Here is a 15,068-nt window from a genome sequence, read left to right as displayed (position 1 = left end):
TCTTAGTTCACTTCTTGCAGAGACTCACTAAAAATACATAGTCTCATTTTACACAACAGCTCCCACCTTTCAAGATTTTTCCCTTCTCCATCCAACAGTCAAGTTAGTGGGGGACAGTGACCTCAAAATGTTCATTTCCACCACCTTGGCACATATATCTCCTTCACCTCTACTCTATAACCTTTAAACAGGTACCTCCAACTTTATCTCCCAACCACCACCCCCTTCCCACCCTCACCCTGCTCCGAGCATACACAGATACCTATGGAGGGAAGACTGTTGATGCTTTCATCCGGAACCAGACTTTCCTGGTCTTTAACAGATTTTAAGTTTGTATGTCTGCCCCTTCGTTGATGCCAGTTCATGGCTGCCAAACACAAGTTACTCATTGAACCTTTTTATTAGTATCCTATCTACTGGCCACTAAATTTTATAGTGAGCGTTACAGTGTTGCTGTTTTTTTAATGCATAAAAGCTGAGAGAGGGGTACCCTTCAAAAAGAACTAACATCACACAGTCACTTCAATTACCTTAAAAAATGAAGGCCTCGGGCAGCCCGGGTGGCTCAGCAGTTTAGTGCAGCCTTTAGCACAGGGCCTGATCCAGAGACCTGGGATCGAGTCCCACATCAGGCTCCCTGCATGGAGCCTGCTTCTCCCTCTGCCTGTGTCTCTGCCTCTCTCTCTCTCTCTCTCTCTCTCTCTCTCTCTCTGTCTCATGAATAAATAAATAAAATCTTTAGAAAAAAAATGAAGGCCTCAAATTGAATGTACAAAAGACTAAGGGGAAAAATGAGGAATCGGAGTTCAACCCTTTGGCTGAGCTGTCAGGTGAGATCACTTACACACTTGGACACTGCAGCTGTTCTGAATGAACAGCTGTCATGGGAGCATTGCAGTATCTCCACTCTGCCGATCACTCACCTTTGGTGGCTTGAGGATCTCAGAGTGCCATGCAGACTCATCAGCTCTCTGGCCCTATAAAGCCTTGTTCTTCTTGCATGAAAACAGTCTTTCCTAAAATTGTTAAGCAGAACAATAATTTTCCTCCCACTTCCTCAGGTCATCATTAAGGTTCCCCTTAAAGCAGAAGTAGATACACTTCAGCAGCCCCTTGGAGTAAGAGAAGAGTGAGTGAGCTGGCTTCCTCTCCTCTCAAGGGACAAAGAAGAGTTCAGAAAAGCATAGGAGTAGCCAGCACTATACTGCTCGGTATCCCAGAGGACTACGGAAGCCACAAATAAGTTCTTCGTCTTCCTCTGGTGGTAGAAAGAAAAGCCACTTAGACTGTCTTCTTGGAGCCATGTTCCTGAGATTCAAATTTTATTAAAGGAAAAATATAAGTGAATTTTGGGTCTTTTAGTTTAATACATGGTACCAAATCACAAACTGTAACCATATTTTTACTAAAAGCAACTGACAAAATGGCCCTGAGAATTTTCCTGGCATCTGTTCTTAAGAACTGCGAGAGAACTGAGCACCTGGGTAGCTCAGTGGTTGAATGTCTGCCTTTGGTTCAGGGCATGATCCCGGGGTTCTGGGATCAAGTCCCGTATCAGGCTCCCCAAAGGGAGCCTGCTTCTCCCAATGCCTATGTCTCTGCCTCTCTCTCTCTGTATCTCTCATAAATGAATGAATGAATGAATGAATGAAAATAAAGAATAGTCTATTTGAAGAGGAAGAGTTATTGAGGGTACCACTTTCTGAAAACTTGTTTCTTTCAGAAGTATTATTTGTGCAGTACATTATTCAATTAAACAATGTTGAATTCCAGGAAAATGAGGTTGTTTTATAATTTTTACAATTTTGAAGCAGAATATTAAAATAGAAAAAAATAAAAAATAAAATAGACCCACATTCTATTTATTTTTCTTTTAGGAACACATGATTCTGTGCAGATTTGCGGATCAGACAGCTGTCCAGCTTCCACCCCAACGAAGACTCATAGGTATGTGTTTTCACAGAGCAGCTGGTGAGTAGATTATGTACAATATGCCTCGGAATGAATGAACTGGCTCTATATGGGGAAAACTGGTCATTTATCAACAAGAAACTTAAGTTTGTTTTTCCCAGAAAAGACAATCCATTTTGAAAAGGGCTTTGTAGGTATGAGTATTTTATCCCATTTTTGTTAACATTAATACTTTTAAATTCATTTTCAGTATTTGTACATTGAGTAGAATTATGTGAAATCTCTTTCTTACTGTTATGAACAAACTGAAGGATCTACCAAAAGCCACAGAAAAAATATAAAGATGGAAAAATCAACTATGCATGCCAAAGTTAATTTGTCAAAATATGTACATGCATTTTTTCTTGGAAAAAAAGTGTACTTGTATATTATTAATCATAGACTAATTTATTCAACATCTGTAACAGTAAATATTACCTTAATTGGAAAGTCTGCAATAGCATTTTGTGTTTAAGTAATGAATTTATCCAAGACTTTGCTTTAGAAAAAGAAACCACATTTAGAAAGACAATAGCAGCTAACAGTTACTGCACATTTAGGCACTAAGCTAAATCCTCTTACCCATTATCTTAGTAAATTCTAATGAAAATACTAATGGGGTATGTATTATTACTTAGGACTGGGACAAAAGCTTGTCCAGGATCTTTCACCCAGTAAATGATGGAGCCACACTATGTACCCCTATTAGGCCAGACATGAGGCTCTTACCCACTTTGGCAATGCCTCCCAGTGATGGAGTCACATCACTGGAAGGCTAGGTTCTAAAATTAAGGTTTGAGAAGATTGAATGGAGTCAAAAATAATCTTAAAAATTATTGAGAAAAGCCCCACATTGGAGGCCATCATAGTATATTGGAAAACAGATTGCCATTTCTTTGGCTGAGCACCAGATATGATAATTAGCTCACATCCAGGGATTGTGTTGTATGAGGGGTAGTTATCTTCAAACTCTGAAGTCAAAGTCAGCATAGCAAGATACCTACAGAAAGACCTTTGAGACCTGAGGCTGAAGAATGAAGTGATTTCCTTCCATTTCTCACACTCTGGAGCATAAACATATGGAAAAACTCTTCCTCTCTCCTGAATGCAACCTCTCTCTTTTTCACTTTTTTTTTTTTTAAGATTTCATTCATTTATTCATGAGACACACAGAGATAGAGAGGCAGAGATACAGACAGAGGGAGAAGCAGGCTTCCTGCAAGAGGCCCAATGGGATTTGATCCAGGACCCTGGATCATGACCTGAGCCAAAGGCAGATGCTCAACCACTGAGCCACATAAGTGTGGCTCCCACTCTTTTTCTCTTCCTCCTCCCTTCTCCATTCCTAACACTTTGAGCTAGTTGAGTGTACATGTGAATGTTCAGGGAATGCTAGAAAGGAAGTCTCTGGAGTTGAAGAGGAGGAGCCTTTGCCATGATCACTGGCAGGAGGGGAAAGAAAGTCACATTCAGAGTTATAGACTCCTTCACATGTCAACATCTGTACTCTGCATGTGCCATACTTTTGTTCTGTGAACATTTTAGGCATCTGCGGCCCCAATGGTAGACTACCAACAACTGAATTTCAGTTGTAAAGACACTTCTTTAACATGTGAAAACAGATTCCTTTACGTAATAGAAAAGGAAAAATTAACTGGACTGGGATCAAAGCCAAGGGTAAATGAGCTGCAGTGTAAACCTAGGGTGGGTACTGAAGGAATGCAGGGCATCTTTTCTGACAGAGAATGTTTCATTTTAAACTGAAGAGTAGATGGGGGTTGGGGAGCCTTTACAGATGTCTTAAAAGATGAATAGTATTTTAAGGGAAAAAAGGTATGTCCACCTCACAACTGCTGATGAAGGGGGGGGGGCAGATTTCACCTAAATCGAATTTAAGACATTTCTTTTTATATCATCTCTAATACTGTTCATCCTTTTTGGCATAGGAGCTTTTAAGGAAAAAGCATAAAATAAACATTTTAAATCTGAACGTCTCATTGCCAATTCTTACCTACTGATTTCACCTTCCACAGTTTTTCTGTGAGCATTCTGCCTTACACAGAAGAGCTTCTCTGGGTGGCTCAGTGGTTGAGCATCTGCCTTTGGCCCAGGGCCTGATCCTGGGGTCCTGGGATTAGTCCCACATCAAGCTCCCCGCATGGAACCTCCTTCTTCCTCTGCCTATTTCCACCTTTCTCTGTGTCTCTCATGAATAAATAAAAATCTTAAAAAAAAAAAGAAGAAGAAGAAGAACTCCGTTTCAGTTATCTGGCTTCCCTTCTGCAGCTGTTCAATTTTAGCAGTTTCTGTAGACAAATAAATTACTTAAAAATAATGTTTAGTCATTATTATAAATAGGAGGGAAAATGGAATGAAGTTCGGCATAGCCTTTTGGAGAATGAAATTTGTATATTGAATTTAAAGAAATTGAATGTATAAGAGTAAACCATAGCTTGGAATATATTCAACCCCAAATCATTTTTATTTCCAGAGCTACCTTTAGCATAGAAATTTGCATTTGCCAAAGGAACACAAATTAGCTGCTGTGCTTGCCAGTCAGGTTTTCTCTTTTGTTTTCCAAAGATTACAAAGAAAATTGAATGCCACTGTTTTATAGGGGTGCAAATTGATTATATTATATGCAGTATTACACATCCATCTGAAATAACCAATGTACAGTTAAAATTTTTCTCAAATATTTTCCATTTCTCATTTTTCTTTGCCTAAAAATTCCAGGTTCAGATGTAGTCTTTCAGATATCTCTTTGTTAGCACCATACTTTAAATATTATTAAAGATAGATGTTATTCTTCTCACAATATTACAGGTAATTCATAGGGAATGCCGACGCAAGGTCTTTGAATGTATTTTTAACCAAAGTGGGAAATAGGATCTGTAGTCTATATTTGAGATTTATTTATAAATACATTTTAAAAAGTTAGCATTCTCAAAAACGAAAGTTAACACTCTTTAAATTATTAGCAGAAACAAATCAGTGAAATGTCATATGTAATTGTCTTTTGTCCATGTTGATCAAGAATTAAGGTGACAGAGACTAAACAGACCTTGGGGGCAAACAGCAGTTTTCATATACTTGTAGCTTTTTGTCACTGTGTAGAACACTTTAGACAAATGGAAATTGTACTGTTTCTTGTAGGGTGTCTCATGGTACCATTGTACTGTAATTTCAGGAAAACAGTGCATGTGCCTCGTGGATCTGGATAGAGCAAGAGCTGCAGAAGAACATGGTTACTCCGTTCAAGTAATATCCATGGAGCCAGAGAGCTGCTCTCCCAAAAATAACATGATTGTGGGAGTCCCCATTTAGAAGGAGATACTCACATTTGATGTTCAGCCATCCATCTTCATGATGAAAGCCCAGTGGCATCTAGGAAGTTCTTGGCATAACTAGAAAACAGCATTAGCCATCTTGAACTTATTGTGCTCAGGAAGGAAAGCAGCAGGAAAATCACGAAAAAAAAGGCTGCCTGCAAAGCATCACAAATGCTCTTGTAATGTCTGATTAAAGGGCCGCTGGCTTTCATAGTGAGAATCCCCTGAAGTCTCAGCTGCTGACAGAATAATCCTCACCAGTGGAGGTTCCATCACTGGAATAACAATTTCCTTCTCAGTTCACAGCGTTTCTGATCTTGCCAATTTGATGTTCAATTCAAAACGATGAATTGGAGCCTTTGTCATCATTGCAGCCTTTACAATCACTTAGGCATTCAAATGGAGACCAAAACTAGATTCAGTAGGATTGGTTGGTTGGTTGTATTTTTAACAATTGTACTTTTTCTATAATTTTTAAAAATATCCAGTCAGGCAATTACAGTATGGTTAAATTTTTAAGCCAGGTTGAGTTAGACTTCCATTTCATTTCATATATTTCTTTAAATATGTTTCCTGTAAATTACCAAATGAGATCATCACTGGTTCAAACACTTTATATGAAGAACATTAAAATAACTGCAGGAAATTTCCTGTTAGGGGAGCATGTAATTTTGACATAACTTCTAACTAATACATTAATTAATTCCAGTTTATGAATAATTATTGAGGATCCTTTATTTTCAAGACCCTGGGCTAGATTCTTCTAAGGATAGAAGGATGAGTTGCAAGAGACATGATGCCTTGCCTATGGAATAATCATACAAAAGAAAAATTAATGAATTTAGTTCTATATGTCATAATATAATATATGGCCATGGAATTTGTTTTCTAGATATCAGTAATATATTTTAGTTACATTATTTTGGTAAAATCTATTGAATGTAGATTGGAAGTAGGAGGAGTACAGAGTTTGTAAGCTTATTTGACTATTTCTCCCTTCTCACATTTCTCCTCATTCCACCAGCCAAAGTTTTTAAAGACATGTGACATGAAAAAAAAAAAAAAGACATGTGACATGTCCTTTCTTACATGCTGCTACTTATTTAATTTGTACATGTCCTAGGTTATTCCATTTGAGATAAGATTTATTTCATTTATTTGGATGTTTTCAACCCCTGTAAGATACATATCATGAGGAAAAAGTTTAATAAACAACTCTTTCATCATAGTGGGTTAAAATGTAGGAATAATTTATTCAGGGGAGAGGGCATTGAATTCTTGTTTTCTGAGATAAAATTTAAGAAAAGAATTAAACATCAGCCCTCAGTATTTGTCATTTTTACTATAGATATACCATACTCTTTTATCCTGGACTTTCTTTTTTAAATGGAGGTATAATTTACAGACAGTAAAATAACAGGCTTTAACTGTTGAGTTTGAGAAGTTTTGACAAGTGTATATACTCATGCAACTGCCACCAGAAAAGAGATATAGAATACTTCCACCAGCACAGAAAGTTCCCTCATGTCCCTTTCTAATTAACTTCACCTACGCCAAAGGCAGAAATCTCTGATTTTTATCACCCTCCATTTTTTCTGCCTATTTTAGTCCTTCATATACATGAAGTCATTTAGTATGTAGTCTTTTGTGTCTGGCTTCTTATGCCCAACATAGTATTTTTTGAGAAATATCCATATTGTTACATGTATCAGTAGTTTTTCTTAAGTAACATTCTACTATATAAATTTATCAAAATGTATTTATTCATTCTCCAATTGGTATTTATTTAGATTATTTCCACTGTGAAGATATTACAAATAAGACCTATAAATATTCTTGTCCAAGTCTTTCTATGGACATATGTTTTCATTTCTCTTTGGTAAATACCTAGTAGTAGAATTTCTGGCTTGCTGAATAAATGAATGTCAATCCAAACAATTTCCAAAGTGGTATACCATTTTATATTCCCACCAGCAATGTATAAAAATTCTAGTTCTTCACTCCACCCTCACAACATTTGATACTGTCAATCTTTTTTATTTTAACCATTCTGGTGGACATTAAATGGTACCTCCCAGGGGCTTTAAATTTCATTTTTCAGATGACTAGTGATATTAAGCATCATTTGTAAAGTGAACGTTCAAGTCTTTTACTCATTTTTAAAATTAGGTTTTTTGTAGTTTTTTTAATTGTTGGTTTATAAGAGTTCTTTATATATTCTGGTTAAGAGTTCTTTGTCAGATATATGTATTAAGAATATTTTTCCCAGTCTGTGGCTTACCTACTCACTTTTATAATGAATGTTTTAATTTTCAGGAAGCCTAATTTATCTGTTTTTGCTGGTCAATATTTTCTGTATCCTCTATAATAAAATTTTATCCACCCTGAGGTTATGAAGATTTTTCCTATTTTCCTATAGAAACTTTATGGTTTTTAGCTTTTTACATTTAGGTCTATAATCCATCTTAAATCAATAATTCACATAGAGTAGGTAACTTTTGAAGAATATGGATTTATTTTGGCACCATTTATTTAAAACCTTTTTCTCTTCCTATTGAATTGAGTTGGCACCTCACTTGAAAATTAATTGATGTATATGTAAGTCTATAAGGTCTCTAGCATTAATTGTGATTACTGTAGGTTTATAGTGTCTTGAAATTAGGTGATCTTCCAATTTTATTTTTCATTTTCTAGATTGTTTTAACTGTTCTAGATCCATTGTATTTCCATATAAATATTTATTTGTATTTGTATTTATTAATTTAAGAGAGAGAATGAGCGAGAGAGAGAGAGCACATAAGCAGGGGTGGAGGGAGAGTGAGAAACAGACTCCTCCTCTGAGCAGGGAGCCTGATACGGTGCTCAACTCCAGGACCCTGGGTCTTGACCTGGACTGAAGGCAGACGCTTAACCGACTGAGCCACCACATAATTTTTTTAATTAGCTTATCAATTTTCTTTTTTTTTAAGATTTTATTTATTTATTCATGATATATATATGGGGGGGGGGGAGCAGAGACACAGAGGGAGAAGCAGGCTCCATGCAGGGAGCCCAACGTGGGACTCGATCCCAACACTCCAAGATCAAGCCCTGGGCTGAAGGCAGGCGCTGAACCACCGAGCCACCCAGGGATCTCCTCAATTTTCTTTTTAAAAAAAAATAGCCTGCTGGTATTTTTAGTATTGTCTGGAATCTTTAGATCAATTTAGGGAAAATGAACATATTAGCAATATCAAGTCTTAAAATCCACAAACATAATATATCTTTCCACATATTTAGGTCTTCTTTAATTATTCTCAGTAAAATATTCTGATTTTCAGTATAGATGTTTTCTTTTATTTATTATTTGTTAGTTTTGATACTGTTACCTTAAGTTTTTGCATGTTGTTCGCACAACTCAGAATAGCCTCCTCTTATCCCTCCCATTAACTTAAGCTCATTCATCCTTCTGCTCTTAGACTGACCTCCTAAAGAAAAACTTTCCTAACTTCCCTGGAATTAGGTACCTCTTAACAGATTGTGCACCATCCAGAAGAGTGTTCTGTAATCCACCTCAGGTGACTCAAAGCACCCCCGCCCCCCCAAAAAAAGCCCATATGATAAGGATCCAGAATTTAAAAAGTGACCACTTGTTCTCAGGCATGGAATTCTCCAGCTGTGATGAATGTGGCTAGTCGTGGATATGGGTGTTAATGATTGCCCTCAGGACACAATTTTTCTGTGTAAATCCTTTCCAAGGCTCCTTAGCCAGGGCAAATAAAAGAGGTTGGATGCAAGCAGCAGGAAGGTTGTTGCAATGACAATAATACCAGCAAGTGACCTGGTTTCACCCCTGCACTTGTCTGTCAAAAGCAAAGCTGCTCCTCACTGATCCACAGTTGTAAGATTAGAAGCCAGAGATCATCTTTCAAGCCTGGCTCAGAGATAGAGAGGTATAATTATTAATGACTAAACAACTTTATCTTATTTAGGGAGACATTTCAGTCATATTAGAAATCAAAATATTTTCAGAGCACACATGCAAATAGACGTAATGAGAATAATTGAACATTCAACCTCATTCTCAAGATTTTGGCTACAGGTGTTATCCACTCCATGGTTCAAGAAAATCACCATTAATTGAACTTCCACATACACCTGTTTTTCCAGTGGCTTTCATAATAAAATTAAAGATATGTTCCTGTGGAAGTGATATAATTAAATCATTAAAAGGAAGCCATACTTTTTTAAGTCACAATTTTTAAAAAACAGATTCTCAATGCCAAGTATTTAGGTATTTTCAAAAGATTTTTTTATACACCAGAAATACATGTCTGTTGAAGAAAACTAGATGACGTGGCTAAACAAAAAGGAAAAAAAATTTAAGTCACTGTTAATACTTCGTTTTATATCTTCCTAACTTTTTCTATAAACACAGGCACACACAGAGACTAATTTAACAAACACTAATATAATATTTAATATTTGCTAAGCTTTCCTCTAAGTCCTTTGTAAATAACTCATTCAATCCTCATAATGACTCAAAGAGCTAGATACCATTAGTCATCTCATTTTATAGAAACTAAGGCCAATGTTTCATAGTAAGAGCAGACCCAATCTGAACTAAGCTAGTAGTTGGCATAGTTTATATTCTATTTCAGGCTCCTTAGCAATCCTATTGGGATTGGCTGAGATATACTATAGTAAAAAATCTCTCTGCCTTCTGAAGTTCTACACAAGAAAGATGTATGTTTCATTCACACTACATACCCACCCATGTCAAATATGACTCTGACACATTATCTTCACACCTGACCAAGAAGCTTCTATTAGGAGGATAGCTGGTCTCCTGGAAAAGGAAAATAGACACGGCAAAGTATCAGCTAGCTAGTAAAGAGTCTTTTTTTTTTTTTTTTTTTTTTTAGATTTTATTTATTCATGAAAGACACACACAGAGGGAGGCAGAGACACAGACAGAGGGAGAAGCAGGCTCCATGCAGGGAGCCTGATGTAGGACTCGATCCAGGGCTCCAGGATCACGCCCTGGGCCGAAGGCAGATGCTCAACCACTGAGTCACCCAGGCGTCCCACTACTAAAGATTATGTTCAAATATGATCTACTTCACTTCCCCCATTTTGTTGAGTAAACTACATAGCCCCTTCTGAGTTTAACAGAGTGGGGATGAAAACCCTTGGAGAGAGGTTGCAGATAGTTGCAAACAGCAATGTAATGTACCACCAACAATGTAGTTGAAGGAGGAAGAGAAGAGGAGGAAGGGGGAAAAGGGAACAGAAAAAGGCCATTGCATCCCCAGTTCAGAAATGGAGATTCTGAACACAACTGACTTGGAGTAGGGCATTGTATTGAATTCATCAAAGAGGGAAGGCATATGCCAAAAGCATTTCCTGTCCTTGCTCTGTGGACCCTTCACACTGACTATTGGAAAGGAATTTTCCAGAAAAACATGAAGGGAGTTATTTTCTATCATTGTACAAGAATGGAGAAACTTTTCTACTAAAGCTGTTTGGAAAGATAGAAAGAGATGGAGTACTTCCAAATTCGTTCTATGAGGCCAGCATCACCTTAATTCCAAAACCAGACAAAGACCCCACCAAAAAGGAGAATTACAGACCAATATCCCTGATGAACATGGATGCAAAAATTCTCAACAAGATACTAGCCAATAGGATCCAACAGTACATTAAGAAAATTATTCACCGTGACCAAGTAGGATTTAATCCTGGGACACAAGGCTGGTTCAACACTCGTAAAACAATCAATGTGATTCATCATATCAGCAAGAGAAAAACCAAGAACCATATGATCCTCTCATTAGATGCAGAGAAAGCATTTGACAAAATACAGCATCCATTCCTGATCAAAACTCTTCAGAGTGTAGGGAGAGAGGAAACATTCCTCGACATCTTAAAAGCCATCTACGAAAAGCCCATTCTCCATGAGGAAGCACTGGGAGCCTTTCCCCTAAGATCAGGGACAAGACAGGGATGTCCACTCTCACCACTGCTATTCAACACAGTATTGGAAGTCCTAGCCTCAGCAATCAGACATCAAAACGACATTAAAGGCATTCAAATTGGCAAAGAAGAAGTCAAACTCTCCCTCTTCGCCGATGACATGATACTCTACATAGAAAACCCAAAAGCCTCCACCCCAGGATTGCTAGAACTCATACAGCAATTTGACAGTGTGGCAGGATACAAAATCAATGCCCAGAAGTCAGTGGCATTTCTATACACTAACAATGAGACTGAAGAAAGAGAAATTAAGGAGTCAATCCCATTTACAATTGCACCCAAAAGCCTAAGATACCTAAGAATAAACCTCACGAAAGAGGTAAAGGATCTATACCCTAAAAACTATAGAACACTTCTGAAAGAAATTGAGGAAGACACAAAGAGATGGAAAAATATTCCATGCTCATGGATTGGCAGAATTAATATTGTGAAAATGTCAATGTTACCCAGGGCAATTTACATGTTTAATGCAATCCCTATCAAAATACCATGGACTTTCTTCAGAGAGTTAGAACAAATTATTTTAAGATTTGTGTGGAACCAGAAAAGACCCCGAATAGCCAGGGGAATTTTAAAAAAGAAAACCATAGCTGGGGGCATCGCAATGCCAGATTTCAGGTTGTACTACAAAGCTGTGGTCATCAAGACAGTGTGGTACTGGTACAAAAACAGACACATAGATCAATGGAGCAGAATAGAGAACCCAGAAGTGGACCCTGAACTTTATGGTCAACTAATATTCGATAAAGGAGGAAAGACAATCCACTGGAAGAAAGACAGTCTCTTCAATAAATGGTGCTGGGAAAATTGGACATCCACATGCAGAAGAATGAAACTAGACCACTCTCTTGCACCAGACACAAAGATAAACTCAAAATGGATGAAAGATCTACATGTGAGACAAGATTCCATCAAAATCCTAGAGGAGAACACAGGCAACACCCTTTTTGAACTCGGCCACAGTAACTTCTGGCAAGATACATCCACGAAGGCAAAAGAAACAAAAGCAAAAATGAACTATTGGGACTTCATCAAGATAAGAAGCTTTTGCACAGCAAAGGATACAGTCAACAAAACTCAAAGACAACCTACAGAATGGGAGAAGATATTTGCAAATGACGTATCAGATAAAGGGCTAGTTTCCAAGATCTATAAAGAACTTACTAAACTCAACACCAAAGAAACAAACAATCCAATCAGGAAATGGGCAAAAGACATGAAGAGAAATCTCACAGAGGAAGACATAGACATGGCCAACAAGCACATGAGAAAATGCTCTGCATCGCTTGCCATCAGGGAAATACAAATCAAAACCACAATGAGATACCACCTCACACCAGTGAGAATGGGGGAAATTAACAAGGCAGGAAACAACAAATGTTGGAGAGGATGCGGAGAAAAGGGAACCCTCTTACACTGTTGGTGGGAATGTGAACTGGTGCAGCCACTCTGGAAAACTGTGTGGAGGTTCCTCAAAGAGTTAAAAATAGACCTGCCCTATGACCCAGCCATTGCACTGCTGGGGATTTACCCCAAAGATTCAGATGCAATTAAACGCCGGGACACCTGCACCCCGATGTTTCTAGCAGCAATGTCCACAATAGCCAAACTGTGGAAGGAGCCTCGGTGTCCATCGAAAGATGAATGGATAAAGAAGATGTGGTTTATGTATACAATGGAATATTACTCAGCCATTAGAAACGACAAATACCCACCATTTGCTTCAACGTGGATGGAACTGGAGGGTGTTATGCTGAGTGAAGTAAGTCAATCGGAGAAGGACAAACATATGTTCTCATTCATTTGGGGAATATAAAAAATAGTGAAAGGGAATAAAGGGGAAAGGAGAAAAAATGAGTGGGAAATATCAGAAAGGGAGACAGAACATGGAAGACTCCTAACTCTGGGAAACGAACTAGGGGTGGTGGAAGGGGAGGAGGGCGCGGGGTGGGGGGGAATGGGTGACGGGCACTGAGGGGGGCACTTGATTGGATGAGCACTGGGTGTTATTCTGTATGTTGGTAAATTGAACACCAATGAAAAAATTATTAAAAAAAAAAGAATGGAGAAACTTCTATTAATTGGGGTTTCAGATTTGCAAATCCTGCCTCATATATTGAAGTGTTTGATCTGTAATGCCAAATATTCCTTTAGGAAGGTATTAGATTTTACTACTAGGAAAGTATGATTATTCATATTTCTACACCCTAACCAACACAGGTATTATCAGATTTTTATTTTAATATTGGCCAATTTGATGGGTAAAAATGCTATTTTGTTTTGATATTCATTCTTGAAATTATTCATGTGACTGCATACTTTTCACATGGTTTTGACCATTTGATTTTGTGAATTGCCTTCTCATCCATTTATTAATTTAATCAACACGTATATTGAGCTCTTGCTTTGAGGCCAAGTAATTGTGTCCATATTTCTTATTCATTTTTCATCTGGCACTTTGATTTCACATAAGGATTACTAAAGGTTTATTTATGGATTAAAGTCTGTTAATCGCATTACAATTTTTTAAGTTGGTTATTATGGAGGAAGGTGTTGTTTTTGTTTTGCTGTTATAAAGTTAAAAATGCACATTTGGTCACATATGTCACTCTTTTCCCTGTGATTTCTGCTAGATTTTTCCCACTCAGTGATAAAAAACAATCCTCCTATATTTTTGGTATTCTAGTTCTTTAATAGTTTTAGTTTTTACACTTAAATCTGTAACCTAGCAAGTATATCTTCTGGTGGATGGTTTGAGGTAGAAATCTAATATTTATTTTCACATTAGTTACTTTCACATACTATTATACAAATCCAGCTTTTCTATTGATTTGAGATGCCATTAATAGGATAAGTATACTGGGGACTTTGTTCACTTGTATTACTTTCTGTTGAATTTTTTTTTTTTTTAAGATTTCATTCATTCATGAGAGACACACAGAGAGAGGCAGAGACAGAAGCAGATTCCCTGCGGGGAGCCTGATGTGGAACTCGATTCCAGGACCCAGGATCACAACCTGAGCCAAAGGCAGATGCTCAACCACTGAGCCACCCAGGCACCCTCTATTGAATTCTTATACCAGAATCACACTCACTAAATTATTACAGCTTTATAATACATTTTGACAGTTAAAAAGGTAAATTTTATTTTGGGTGGTAATATAAAGGGTTTGTGACCTGCAACATAGAGAAGGTTGTGAACTTCTCCAATTACGCCCTGTAGCTAAAACAGAGTGCATTTTCCTAAAGAGAGGGACCACAGTTTTAATTAGATTCTCAAAAGGATCCATGATCACAAATAACATTAAGTATCACCTGATCTAAAGAAAGTGAAAATGTAACAGAATTCAATGTTATGCACTAAAGAATTAGCCAGAATCTTTTTTCAATATTTACAGTAAATGAATCATTATTTGCTTTTTCATAGCACTCTAAAGAAGCCAGGTTCTGTTCGTTTGTGTTTGTTTGCTTTTAGGTCTAGTTTATGGGACCCAAGTAGGAATAGTTTATAGTCAAGTAAAAAAAAATAAAAAATTCAGCAACAAAAAGGAGAATATTTACTGGATGACTGATCCAGAGGGTCCTGAGAATTTTTATGAGTTGAATACTGTGTCAGCTGGTGTCCCTCCTTCAAGAAGGCTTTTTGCCCAACTAATCTCAAGTGGCCTCTCCCAGTCCCTCTGTCTCCCCACAAAACATGTGTGTATATTTATTACGTGTTCTTCAGTAGAATCTAAGCCTCAAGCAGTCTGTTTTATCCGCCGTTATCCT

The 15,068-nt window shown here is 37.4% G+C and overlaps 1 protein-coding gene across 1 annotated transcript in view; it reads left to right on the top strand.

Annotated features, from left to right (window-relative positions):
- Nucleotides 1-7,650, top strand: part of GSTCD (glutathione S-transferase C-terminal domain containing) — a 125,749-nt gene extending 118,099 nt beyond the window's left edge. The window contains exons 11-12 of the mRNA XM_055342358.1: nucleotides 1,878-1,947; nucleotides 5,141-7,650. Coding sequence (XP_055198333.1) covers nucleotides 1,878-1,947; nucleotides 5,141-5,277 — 207 coding nt within the window. The 3' untranslated portion in view covers nucleotides 5,278-7,650. The remainder of the gene's footprint in view (nucleotides 1-1,877; nucleotides 1,948-5,140) is intronic.
- Nucleotides 7,651-15,068: the final 7,418 nt, after the last annotated feature.

Source organism: Nyctereutes procyonoides, unplaced genomic scaffold (genome assembly GCF_905146905.1).
Source record: "Nyctereutes procyonoides isolate TBG_1078 unplaced genomic scaffold, NYPRO_anot_genome, whole genome shotgun sequence".
Taxonomy (NCBI): domain Eukaryota; kingdom Metazoa; phylum Chordata; class Mammalia; order Carnivora; family Canidae; genus Nyctereutes; species Nyctereutes procyonoides.
This window is presented reverse-complemented; position numbering and strand designations above follow the sequence as displayed.